Source organism: Lucilia sericata, unplaced genomic scaffold (genome assembly GCF_015586225.1).
Source record: "Lucilia sericata isolate MDLA Ls3-8-SP2 unplaced genomic scaffold, ASM1558622v1 Contig000034F_arrow, whole genome shotgun sequence".
Lineage (NCBI taxonomy): Eukaryota > Metazoa > Arthropoda > Insecta > Diptera > Calliphoridae > Lucilia > Lucilia sericata.
The window spans coordinates 289081-302663 of record NW_023994072.1 but is presented as its reverse complement, the minus strand read 5'-3'; the positions used below and the strand labels follow the sequence as shown (position 1 = coordinate 302663).

Below are 13583 nucleotides of genomic sequence, written 5' to 3'. Positions count from 1 at the left end.
GTGAGAAAAAAATTTAGAATTTTCACCACAAATAACATGAAATTTTTGGTGATACATCAGTTTGTCATTGGAGGGATGTTCGTAACGGACGATTTCAATTATTTTTTGCTAGGTTTTTATATCAATGAGAAACAAAACAATTGTAAACCCGTACTAGCAATCTAATTGTGACCGATTATCCAAACTCTATTCTTCGTAATCCAAATTCTTGTTCATGTTTGTAATAATTTCAAAATTCTTGCAAATTTTCTCAAGTTTAGTAAATTACAAATTATTTTCCTTTTGCAATTACAAAAACATTTCTTTTTCTTTTCTCTTAAATAGAAAAACTGTTTTATTCCTAAATAAATAGTAAATTTAATAATATTGCAATATACTAAATTAGAATGAGTTGAACTTTCTTCTAATTTATCGGTCTGTGCATTTAAATTAAAATTTTGTTCCTTTGTATTCTCGGTTATATTAAAAAATAATGAGTTTGTTTTGTAAATTTTTGGTAAATTTAAAAATTATTTACAAATATACAATAACGTGTGTATTTTAAAAATATCGAAGATTTCTTTTATTGTATTGAGATCATATTTTCATTGCAATTATGTAACAAACGCCGTGAATATAAATTTTATATTTAAAGTGTGTACATTCAACATAAATTCTTTACAATTTGCTAAACGATTTAAATTCTTTTTGACCAACCATTATAAATTTAATATTATGCCAACAAGGACGAACTTTCATATATGAATAAAATAAAATTTCTGCGAAAAACAGAACAACTCATCACATACTCTCACAAATCATACATTTTTACTAAATCAATGTAGAATGTTTGTAGTAAAGAAAAGGATGTTGAAGAGGTACTTTTAGATCGACATATTCAAAAAGTATTAATTCTAACTGCAAATTCAGAAAGTTGTGAGGATTCTTAAAAAAATATAAACAACATTTTTTCTACTGAATTTTGAAACTTAACATTAAAGTTAGAACTTATAATTTAGGGTTTATTTTTATGCAACATTTCATATGTGTTAAATCGTACTTGTTTACTTTTAGATTTTAATATGTCCTTGTTTGTTTGTTTTCATTATTAAATAATATATTTACACACGTAAAACAAAAATACACTTACAATGCAATCGGATCTAATTATTTGATATTTATAAAATCATCAAATATATATAATGTTCTTTTAAGTGTAAACGTTAAATTGATTTAGATGTACATACATACAAGTATTTGTTTTTGTGCATTTTTTAGATATTTCTTTTTAGAAATTGATTGATTTAATATAATATTTTTGTTTTTATATTTTTTTTCTCGCTTCATTAATTCGCAACAACAAACAACCAACAACAATACATTTTATTATGTATGTTTATTATTATTATTATATTTTTTGTATTCTCAAGTATTGTAATATTTCGTTTTTATTGAATTTTCTCATCAAATGATGGAAATGTGTTATGACTTTCGTATATATTTTTTTTTTTAACTTTTATAACGTTTTTTCTAAGTTATATAAAGAACAAACAACAACAATAATAGCTACAACAACAAGAAACTGAAGAAATTAAAATACAAAAAATAAGGTGAAAGTAACCACTTTTGATGGTTAAATTAACAACATAAATTATGGAATTAATAACATTTTAGATTTTCTTTTTTGATTTGTAACTTTAAATTAGTTTAGCAACTAAAAGCTATTGTAGTTTTTTGAAAATGGAAAAAGTATTTCTTTAAAAAATTGTAATAGTTTTTAGTTACTGATTGAATGAGTTATTATTATTATTATTATTTTGATGTTGATTTTAAATGTTTTTTTTTTTTTTTCTCTTTTTGTTATTTAAACATTTTTGTTTTATCATTAATAATTCCATTTTAAAATTTTTGTTTTTGTAAATTGTTTTTTCTAAAAATTATTTTTAGTTTCAATTTGTTTCTTAGAAACCCTGTAGTTGGATACTAAATTCGAATGTATTTTCAACTGAAATTTACAGCTTTGTCTTGCATTTTATAAATATTAGTTTTTAGTTTCAAATTATTAATAACAATTTTATTAATAACAATTTATCAAAGGTATATAGACAATTTTTCATACAAAATTTGCTATAAAAAACCTTTGGTAAATTGTTATGAATAAGGCAGTTCATATATAATTATAGTTATTGTACGTTTTGTCCCAAATTTTTTAGTACATATTTTTATTTTATTGAAAAAACGAATGAAGAAATAGTGAAATCGTATTTCTCGATTATCTGTTATTCAAGAGTAATAGCGCCGTCCTAAGAAGGAAGAATATCTTCTACAAAGTTCTTGAGGGTGCAAGCACATGCCAATCTCATAATCATCAAACCCCTGCTGAACTCAATGCTCACACTGTCTATTGGTTGTTGATCAAATCTTGTACATTATCGTACTGGTCCTTTGGAATTTTGTCGATCGACTCACTTTCCTTGGTAGGGGCTACTTTTCACGCGCCCTTTCCTTCGATGTTCATAGCTTGCTTGGCATTGTCTCTATCAGTCGTAGAATACTGACTGGAGATTACTTTGAGAAAGGTATGAGAGTTCAGTCCAATGGTTCTCATTATCTCAGAGTTTGAGAGTGATTTCGATGTGTCCTTCGTAGTGACGTGGGATTGATCCAATATGATCTTGAGCGGTCGATAGTTTTTCTGGCGGTCTATAGCTTGTGCATCTTCAACATCTTGACATACAACTCTTCCATCGGAATCCTTTCCCTATTAAAAGGTTTAGGTGGGATCCAACTTCCAATGTGTATTTCATTCACTTTTAGTTTATTTTTAATTTCGAACAACACTTTTTAAAGATTCCGACAACATGTGAAAGAGAGAAAGAAGACACGTCCTGTCTGTAGCAAATCATTTTGTTTTTCATAATTTGTAAATTATTTTATAAATAGTTTTTATAATTCGTTTAATTTAATATAAATTTTGTTTGTCGTTTAGAGATCCTTTGTCATTATAATTCGCCAGTTTATATAGGCGCAATTGAAGAAATACAACTTTGTATAACAATTTTATTCCTATATTTCATTTTGATTTTCCCAGTTTACTTTTAATGATTTTTAAATAATTTTCAACATTTTATTATTAAACTTTCTTTCTATTTGTTTTAAATTGTTTTCAAAACATCATTTGAAATAGTGCTAAAACAAATCAAAAAAGAAACTCAAAAATCATAAGAAATAAAACATTAGATACAAAAAGAGTTTATTTGGTATAATTTTATGTAAATGTATAAAATTATAATTTAAGAAAAATAATAAATTAATTAATAATACTAATAAAGTATTAAAAAGATAAAAATAATTACTGACTTTCTATTAAAGCAAAAACAAAAATTAAATAATACAAACAAATACTTAACAAAACGTTGACCAATAGTTTTTATTGATAAATAATATTATATATTAAAAAAAATTGCAATAGACTTTAAATACATATGAATTTTATATTAGAAAAAGAAATAAAAGAAAATTTGCTCTGTACTTTAAATGGTCTCATCATCATCCGTGATTATTTTCGCCTTGAAAGCAATAAAGCAACAACAATGTCCCAAAACAAAACATTTATAAATTTCAAAATTTGTTTAAAAGGTCTTCGAAAAACAGTATACATATACAGGCTTATAAATACATATACTAAAATAAAACAAGATATAAAAAATTAAAATAAAGTTAGTATTAGGACTTTTAGCATATAAAGTGTACATTTAATAAAACAAAAAAGAAAATACATAAATTGAATGAAAGAAGAACTTTAAAGTAAATATATTTATAGGAACATATATTTATGTCTAAAAATGAGAAAAATAAAAATATATATATATACATTTATGTATAAAAAATGCTATAAAACAGTGCAAGAGATTAAATTAATAATATACAAAATAAATACGTTTAGGATAAAAAAAAGTAAAAAAATATGAATAAAAATAATTGCACAATGCATTTTTAGTTTTTTAATTTAATACTAGTTTCTCTAGTGTATTATGTTTCTACATAAAACAATAAACTATAAACAGATTTTTGTTAATTTCAGTTTAGACTTTTATTAGGCACACAACCCCACACATACACAAACAAACAATCAAAACCTTTCCCCAACTCTATCTTTCTCAGTAGACGAAAATATTAAAAAACATAAATATTTTAATAAAAAAAAAATAGTGCACACACACACACACAGATTACTCTTTTTTTAATATTATTCAATATTAATTTTTCTTTAATAAAAAGTTTTATTTTTATTACAAATATAATACATACAAGTATGAACATAATACTTATAAATTATACAAAATAAAATATAAAAAAACATTTTAATTAAACCGCAAAACCAACAACATTTAACATAAAAATTCAAAATCTCTTAATATTTAATTTAAAAATCCACATTCAAAGGATGTTTAATATGAATATTTAAAAGTAAATTAAAAATAAAAAAAACACAAAGCAAAACAAAAACCCATGTTATTTTGTAATGTATAAAAACAAATAAATATTTTTAATAACTGTGAAAGCTAAATAAAATTAAAAATTTCTCAAAAAAAATGAAAATGAAAAAAAAAAACAAGATATAAATAAAATTAAAAAAGAAATAAACAAAAAGTTATTAAAAACCAATAAAAAAGCGCGTAAATTTCTTAAGTTTTTTTTGTGTGGTAAGCTTAAAAAATAAATAATAATAAATCACAACTCTACTGGTGGGATGATGGAATCATTTAAAAAAGAGCAATAATATTAAAGCTATTCAATTGAATTAAAAAAAGAAAACAAAAAATATAATTTTATTATTTGTTTTAAAATACCTGTTAGCAATATCGTTTAGTATTTAGTTATTTATTATATTAGACATATTTAGAATACAAACTTACTTATACACACACACAAACGCACATTCCCCATTTCTTTTAGAAGAAAGTCAGTAATTATTTATATAAGTTGTTGTTTTTTATCTTTATGTTTATGGTAGTCAGAGGCACGATTTAATTTTATTAATTTTGCAAATTTTGAAAACAAAATTAAAAAAACAAACAATTTGCACATTTTTAATCGTTTCCATCATTCCATTTACTAAGGATAAAAATCATTATTAATTTATTTCTCTTTACAGCATTTTATGTTTAACAAAAGTATATATTTCAATATACAAATACTTTCGGCTACAGTTGTTTTGTAATGAAACTGGTTCAAGTTATAAACTTTTGTCTTATTTTAGTTTTTCTGTCTCCTCTCGCATGTTCATTTTGTAATGAAAGAAAAGAAAATTTTGTATTATTATTAACTCAGGGAGTAAATGGAAGCAGATTAAAATAGAGTGAATCAACAATGACCAGTAATGACTAATACCAAGGTACTTAACTGAGACCTTGGTAGGCCTATGAGATAATATAATGTAAGCATATCCATCCTAGGCCACAAATACCTACTATAGCGCAAGAAAACTCTTACGATATATAATTCTTGATAGCTAAACGTGGAACACCACAAAATTGGTCTATATCCTGCTATACCTAATTTATCTGCAATACAATTGCCATAATTATCCCGTGTCTCTTTACCCATATAAGGTTTAGGAGAATGGTAACTCAATTACCATTAGACTGAAATTATTAATTCAAAGTTTAACATATTCAAATCAAAAAATATTTGGTTTTGTATTTAAAAGAATGATTTTTAATCAGAAACTAACGATTATAGGTTAGGTTGATAGCAGTATGTAACTACATCAAATCCGAAGAAATACACCTAAGCCACTATCGGGCCCGTTGTGCGCTCTTTTTCATGGAAAATGTTTGTTGGAAACAACAAAGACCTTATATATATATTCCGATGTTCAGAAAGTGAACGTAATTCCTAAGAATTTTTTAATCAGTGTTCGTGAGATATTTGGATCTAATTTCGGCGAAAGCCTGGCAATGGCAAAGAAAGTGCTCCAGAGTTTTGCATCCGTCTGAATCCGGACGTCCAATTTTGTATAGCTGTGTCCGTAATCCTGTGTATCCACTCAGAATACGTAACATCATACTAACCTTAGACTTGCTCATTTTGAGGAGGCTTCTCGTCCTGCTTTCGTTACCGTTTCAATATTCCAAGAGAACTTATGGGTTTCTCTCGCCCATATTTTTAATTCTGCCCTCGTTGCATCAGGTTTATCCTGAGCTCCCTTCCCTTTAAAGCTATTACATTCGCTCTTCCGTTGCCGACTACACCCAAGTGGCCTGGTATGTTGTAAACCTTACCTCTGGGAGAGTATTCAGTTAGAGCTTTCTTACAATCCAATACCTTCTTAGAACTTTATCATCTACCTTGCCTTCTAGCTGTCGGTGAATATGTTAAGCCCTATGACCGCCATATTTATTTAAATACAATTTACGCATTCGTATTTACGTATAAGGATAAGATAAGGTGGTATGTTTCTGTTTCTGGGTCTTCAATATAGAACCCCAGACCCACTTTGTCCTTCAATTTAGAGCCATCCGTGTAGCAATGGTTCCTACGGGTATTTGCTCTAAAGTTCCGCTTGTCCAAGACATTCTATATGGGATCAGTATTTCAAAGTGTCCGACATATTTTGTGTCTGGTATGCGATTATTGTGTACAGCCTTCCAATGTATCCAGTATTCTTTGATGACGTGTCCTATAAACGCTTTAGGCCAGTTTTCCTAAAATTATGAGCCGTTCAACTATAAGTGCCGCCTCATATCTTATATATGTATGTTTTAATGGATGGAATATCGTTTGGTTGACGTAGTACTCTTGGCGACACTTATACCTAAGCAGCACGTACGCTAACTCCCTGAAGTAGTTTGATATTAATCTTTTTGTCCAAAGAAGTCTACCAGATTATTGAAGCATAAGTTTGAATCGATCTAATTACACTTTTATAAAGCCAATGTGTCGTAGGAGGACCAAAGCGCCATTTCATGACTAAGGTTCTCCTACCATATATCATATCAACCATAATGATAGCTGATCCTTGTACTATAATGATCGTTGATACAAAGTCCGTCCATAATTTATTTATCAACATTAAATATATCAGAATAAAGTTAAAATTCAAAATGAATGCCTTATAAAAAATAAATCACATTAATAACCCCAACTGGTGTAGGGTATCATGTGGTCGGCTATGAACGACTTTACTTTTTTACTTGTTTTGCTTTTTTATAGAATCTGTAATGATTTCCACATATAACTCATTTATTTCAAATTATATTATTGTGTTTCGTATTATAATAAGTGTATTGTTATCACTATGGAAAGGAGTCAAAGTTTTTTATTTGTTACAGTACAATAAGGTAGAATATAGATTTTTATTTTGAGATTTTCTTAAAACAACACGTTGAATAATTTTGTGAAATGTTCTTGTCTTCAGCCTTTCGTACAAATGTTGTTCAAAAATTACAATAATTACAACAAAACACCGAGGAAATTAGTTTTCATTCCATGTTTTCTTTCTATTTGTTCAATTATGACATGTGTGACCTCTTAATGTAATGTATTTATTAGTTCAGCAATATCAATCAAGCTTGAATTTTTTATATATCACTAAAAGTCTATTAAATTTGCTTGTAGAATTAAGAAATAAATCTTTTGATACAAATAAGTATTACAATTTGTTGCTATTAATTCGAAATTTATATTGTTCAATAGCAATTTACACTGACATGTTGCATAAAAATATACCTTAAATTTTCACAAATTAGATTAGATTCAAAACGTTAAATTACTTAATTCTTTTAAATGAAAGAAAATAAAAAGACATGTCTACTACTACCTCAAAATTCCTTTAAAAAAACATTCTTCAAATGAATTTGTTTTACATTGAAAAACTCAATATGTACAAAACAGGATTAAATGGAGGATATTATGCAGGCGCATTGCAACAGGCACACAGTACCACACCCCATGATGCCCCACATAGCGTAGGAGGAGTACCGTTATCAGTGGTAGGCGGGGCAGCAACGAATGTCAATCCATCGCCAGTACCAACCGTACCACCAGTACATGTATTACCACAGGTTGGATTGCAGCTAGGACTTGTGAGTAGTAAATCGGTAGGTACCAACCATCAACAAAATCAACAAATCTTTATTAAAAAATTTTAAATAAAAACACACATAACAATACACACTCATGCTTAGAAAAGAAATATTTATTATTAATAATAAAATAATAAAATTTAATAAAAATAAAATGAAGAATATGTTGTGGACTTCTTTTCTTCTCTACCATTCGAATTTGGCACAATTTGAAATGTTGTTTTGTTAATTTCTTAATTAATAAATCTCATCATCTTTATTATATTTTTATATTATTATTATTATTCTTGTTGTTGTCGTTTTTCTTTCTTTTTGTTTAATATATTTTTAATTTAAATAAAAAGTTGCTAATTGAGTATTTAAAATGGTTTAGCAAAAGAGTAATAATGTAATGATAAAAGTGACACCAGAAATGAGAGTTTCGTATATTTTTTTAATTTTTTATTTAAATACATTAAAAACATACATATTTGTGAATTTATTGTTGTTGTTTATTATGGCTGTAATCATATTTAATGTTGTTGTTGGTTGTTTGTTGTATTTCTCTAAAATGTTTTTAGACAATTCCTTTGAATTTGAAAAAACAAAAATAGTATTTTTACTAATACATCGTGTTAATGCTACTAGTTTCTATTATTTTCCAAAATTTGTTTAAAACTTTATTTGTATTTATTTAAAACTGCAAACTTTTTAGGCATATTTGTTGTTATTTATATATACCTACATACATACATAGTTTTGTGTTTTCTTTTTTAGTTTAGAAAATTTCACTTTTCATGTTTTTGATCGTACATTTTGACATTTTTGTAGAAACAATCCATTATCTACTTGATATATCTACCCCCCCATATTTAGTTTTATTTAAATTTGTTTATTAATAATTATTTTTGCTACTTGATCTTATCTTTACAGCCCCAGACGGCGCCAGACCCTAATAATCATCATCCATCAACATCTAAGCCAGAGTCATCGGAGGTTCAATAGTTCAAAAGCACCGCCACCACCAATTTTTCATAAATATTTTTAAACGTTTTTCTTTAATTCAAAAACATTCGGATGAAGACTCTTTTTCAGAAGTGTGACGTCAAACAATTCAACAACATCAACTTCTTGTTATTTTCAACAATAACCAACCACACACACACCTTAGCAATAGTCGTGTCGTCGTCGACTTCTGTTTAAATATCCAAAACTCAGCTTTCTTCAACTAAAATGCTCTTCAAGATTTGCAAATGAAAAACTGAAAAATCAATGAAATATTTAAGTAAATTATGGAATATTTATGTTGATTTAATGCTAAAACAAAAACGTATTAATTGTTAAAGTAAATGTTTTTCAAAGAAATACAAAATACAAACAAACAATACTTTTAGCCAGAGATCGTTTGAAACAATATTAATATATATAGTCAGAATATATTCATCATTATCGGTAGAAACAGAAAACACGAGTTCAAAATTGTATGTATTTGTATAGAAAATATGTATTAGAAGTGTTTTCTTTTGCTAAAAGTTCGTTTGATTTTGAAATGTTATGAAAACTAAAATTAATGTAAATATGTATAGAAACGAATTTTTAAAAATAATGTAGGCCAAAAATTTTTTATCCAGAGACCACAGTATACTTTTCTAAAGGACTACATACTGTGAATCCGAAAATTATCTCAGAATTTTTTAATCACTTCAACTTTTCGAGATATCGTCCCATGTTTGATACTTTACAATTGCACGAAGACACCTTTGTTTATCACCCCTATTCTGCATTTCAATTCTAATCGAAAATTTCTCCGTTTGGCAACTTTTGTATTCTGCATTTCGATTTGAAGCTCCGACATTAAAATAACAACTAACAAAAACGTAGTTGTGATCGTAATGCAGAATACACACAATTGTAAAGCATTGAAAAATATTGAATTGCTTCTTTATTGTTGGAATACACATTTTCGATCGTAGCGTAACTCGCCTTTAAAAACAGTTTTAACTTTTGTTATATATTCTTTATTCATAGAGATATCTTTACCTAAAGCTTGGAACACCCACAAATTGTGAAAAATTGAAGTATTTACTACAAATTAATGACAATTTTTCCACAAAACTTTGAATTATGGACACGTTGTCTCAAAAACCTAATCTGTTGGGGAAATTCTGAGACCAGATTCGGATTTAGCGCAGCTTAATACTTAAGGAATGTATATCTTGATCACTGGTTTTCTTTCTACCTTTTTCCAATTTTGCTGGCTTGAGTAATTTTAGCCTAAGAAGAGAGATTTTTACTAACATTTTAAAAAGTTGTACACATCTTTAAAAAGATATGCATGTTTTGAGAGTTTACACAAAATTTGTGAAAAACAAATGTTTGAACAGATTAAGGATGAAGAGCAATTTCATTATAACACTTAAAGTTCATTGTAGTTTCTAATAATATATTGTTTTTTTTCCAAAGAATAATAAGTGCAACACTTTTGTTTTTATGAGAATAAATAAAATAATATTAATGTTAATTAACTTACTACTTATACATATGATGGGCATTTATAATTTTAGTTTCTGTAACATTTCAAAACCTGAGGCAAACTTTAACAAAAGTACGAAAAAGTTTAAGAACCAAGAAGAAAATTTTGCACAGCTGGAGTCAAAAAGAGGAGCATTTTTAAAGTGGAAATTTTAAAGAAAAAGAAAATTGCATTAAATAAAAACAAAACAAAATATATTTATAAATATAAACAAAATAATAAATATCTATGTATGTATACATAATAGTATATGTACATATGTATGTACATGTAGTTTATCATACCATCACTGCAAAATACCCACACATCTAACAACACAACCTACTACTATAATAACTTCCTCACATCAAGTAAATATTGAAAAAAAAAAAACAAAAACAATAAACATTCAAAACAACCAATAAGCAGCCACAAACAACATTTTATTTTGGAAAAAAACCATAACAAAAAATGTTATGTAATCTATCAAGAAACAAAAAAAAAAAAAAAAGAAAGAACACGCTTATTAATTTGTCTATATTAAACTAAATATTATCCAAGAAAAGTTAAGAAAAAACAGAGCAACATTTTAGCTAAATTTACGTTTTTCCTTTACAAACAACTTCTTATAATTTCAATCAACTTTTTACCCATTTTCAATGTGGCTTTAATTATTTTGCTTCCATACTTCCTGAATTGATATGCTGGAATTATAACACAACATCTAACTTGTTGTGTCATTTGCCAAACACCACTCATAAAAATTCCTTATTACAAAAAAACTCTGCTTATAAAATGGAAAAATAACACAAAACCTACCAACCAATCCCATTTCCCTTCTTCCATAAATTTTTCTTTCTTCCTACTTCTTTTTTTTTAATTTTAATTTTTCTTTTAATTTCTTTGTAATTTTTAAATTTTTGTAAAGAATTAAATTAGAAAAACAAAAACAAAATCCTTATTACATGTTAAAGTAAAGAAACAACAAAAAATTGAAAAAAATTAATAAAAAACAAATACATCTACTGTATCTATAAATATACGTTAATTTTAAGTATATTAAACTTATGTCTTAATTTTTAATTTTCTTATAATTTTTATTTTTTAATTTTACGTCGAAATCATAAGCTTTTTTGGTATATTTCTATGTTAAAAAAAAACAAAAGAAACAAAATAAGAAATTTCTAATTAAAATAAAAAAAGTTTTAAATTCAGATTATGATTCTGGTAGTTTTTAAGATTATAAACGATAATTACAAATAAAGTATATAAAAAGCGAAAAAGTTTGTTTTGTTTATTTATTAAATTTTGGCAGTGGGGTGTTCAGCTTCTTTCAAACTGTTCAACAACAACAACTAAAATGCTCTTCAAGATATGTGCATTTCAACCGAAAAGTCTATTTTTGTCACGTCACGCACCATTAACTGCCTATATCTAGGGAAAATATATATATTTAAATTATTTATATTTTTATGTAGAGCTCTAATAGCCCTATACATAGGATAAAGAAAGGACTAATCAAAAGGAATGGTCCTAAGATATTGCCAATTAATGTGCGTGACATGATGTGACAAAAAAATATACTTTTCGGTGGAAATGCCCAATGCAAATGAAAACTGAAAAATCAATGAAATATTTAAGCAAATTATTGAATATTTGTGTTAATGTTAAAACAAAATCGTATTAATTGTTAAAGTAAATGTTTTTCAAAGAAATACAAAATACAAACAAACAGTACTTTTAGCTAGAGATCGTTTGAAACAAAATTAATATTATATAGTCATAATATATTCAAAAATGTCATTTCAATTCGATTACATTTCCGCATTCAGTTACGCTATGATTGAAAATTTTGTTGCAACAAAAAACGGAATCATAAGAAAAAGAAAAAGCAATTCCACTTTATTTCAATGCTTTACGATTGTGTGTATTCTGCATTACGATCGTAACTACGTTTTTGTAAGCTGTTATTTTAGTGACGGAGCTTTGAATCGAAATGCAGAATACCAAAGTTGCCAAACGGAGAAATTTCAATTGTAATTAAAATGCAAAATAGGGGTGATAATCTGGAATCATTAAAAGAAAAAGCGAAAAGGTTAGTTTAGTTTATTAAATATTGGGAGGGGTGCTACATCTGCATGTCAATGCAACAACTAGAGACGATCACAGCGATCGAAAATACGTACGTGTATGTACATATTCCAAAAAAAATGGAATCTCAAGAAAAATACTCAATTTCATTTCATGCTTTAGAATTGTGTGTATTCTTCATTATGATCATAGGTGCGTTATTCGGAATTTGGATAAGCTAAAACAAAATCGATCGGAAGAAAAATATGGAATTGAAATCATTCCGATCGAAATATGTGACACTCCTGAAAAAGGGGAAGAAGTATAGAGAAGTAATAGTAGCCAGTGAAGAATGAAGGAGTGATTCAATGCAACAACTAGATACGAGCGCAAAGATTGAAAATACGTACGTGTATGTACATATTCCAAAAAAACGGAATTTCAAGAAAAATATTCAATTCCATTTCATGCTTTAGAATTGTGTGTATTCTTCATTACGATCATACAATAAAAAATCTACTGCCAATTTTCGAAATAATTGAATTGGCATCCATTTAAAAGGGGTCTAGAAACATTTTTTATATAATTTTCTTGTTTAAATTTATGGTCTTCGGACTCTGTCTGTTGACTATGCATCCAATGAGCATCAACTGTTTTACATCATTATCAGCAACCAATCAATAGATATTCGATAATTGGATATTCGGTGCGGATCAACCAGAGTTATACTCGGCGACTGCTGTATCAAAAGTTATATTTTTCCCATAAAAGAACTATCGGCCATAGTCAAACTGTTACAACAACAATCATCAAAAACAGTGCAGTAATGCACTACCAAACTGATCCTACATTTCACCATTATTAGTTTAGTTTAAAAGGGTTGTATAGCAAAGGTATAGATCCACTCGGAGACCCAAAGGTCCATTGTGATTCCCTTTAATAAAGGCAAGGAA

At 27.0% G+C, this 13583-nt stretch overlaps 1 protein-coding gene across 9 annotated transcripts in view; it reads left to right on the top strand.

The window, feature by feature from the left end:
* Positions 1-11762, top strand: part of LOC119612469 (C-terminal-binding protein) — a 36206-nt gene extending 24444 nt beyond the window's left edge. For 7 of the 9 annotated variants that reach the window (XM_037968312.1, XM_037968280.1, XM_037968301.1 and 4 more), the window contains exons 7-8: positions 7879-8084; positions 8982-11762. In XM_037968312.1, the coding sequence (XP_037824240.1) occupies positions 7879-8084; positions 8982-9053 (278 nt within the window). In that variant the 3' untranslated portion in view covers positions 9054-11762. The remainder of the gene's footprint in view (positions 1-7878; positions 8085-8981) is intronic. The other 2 variants (XM_037968326.1, XM_037968319.1) reach the window with 1 other exon arrangement.
* Positions 11763-13583: the final 1821 nt, after the last annotated feature.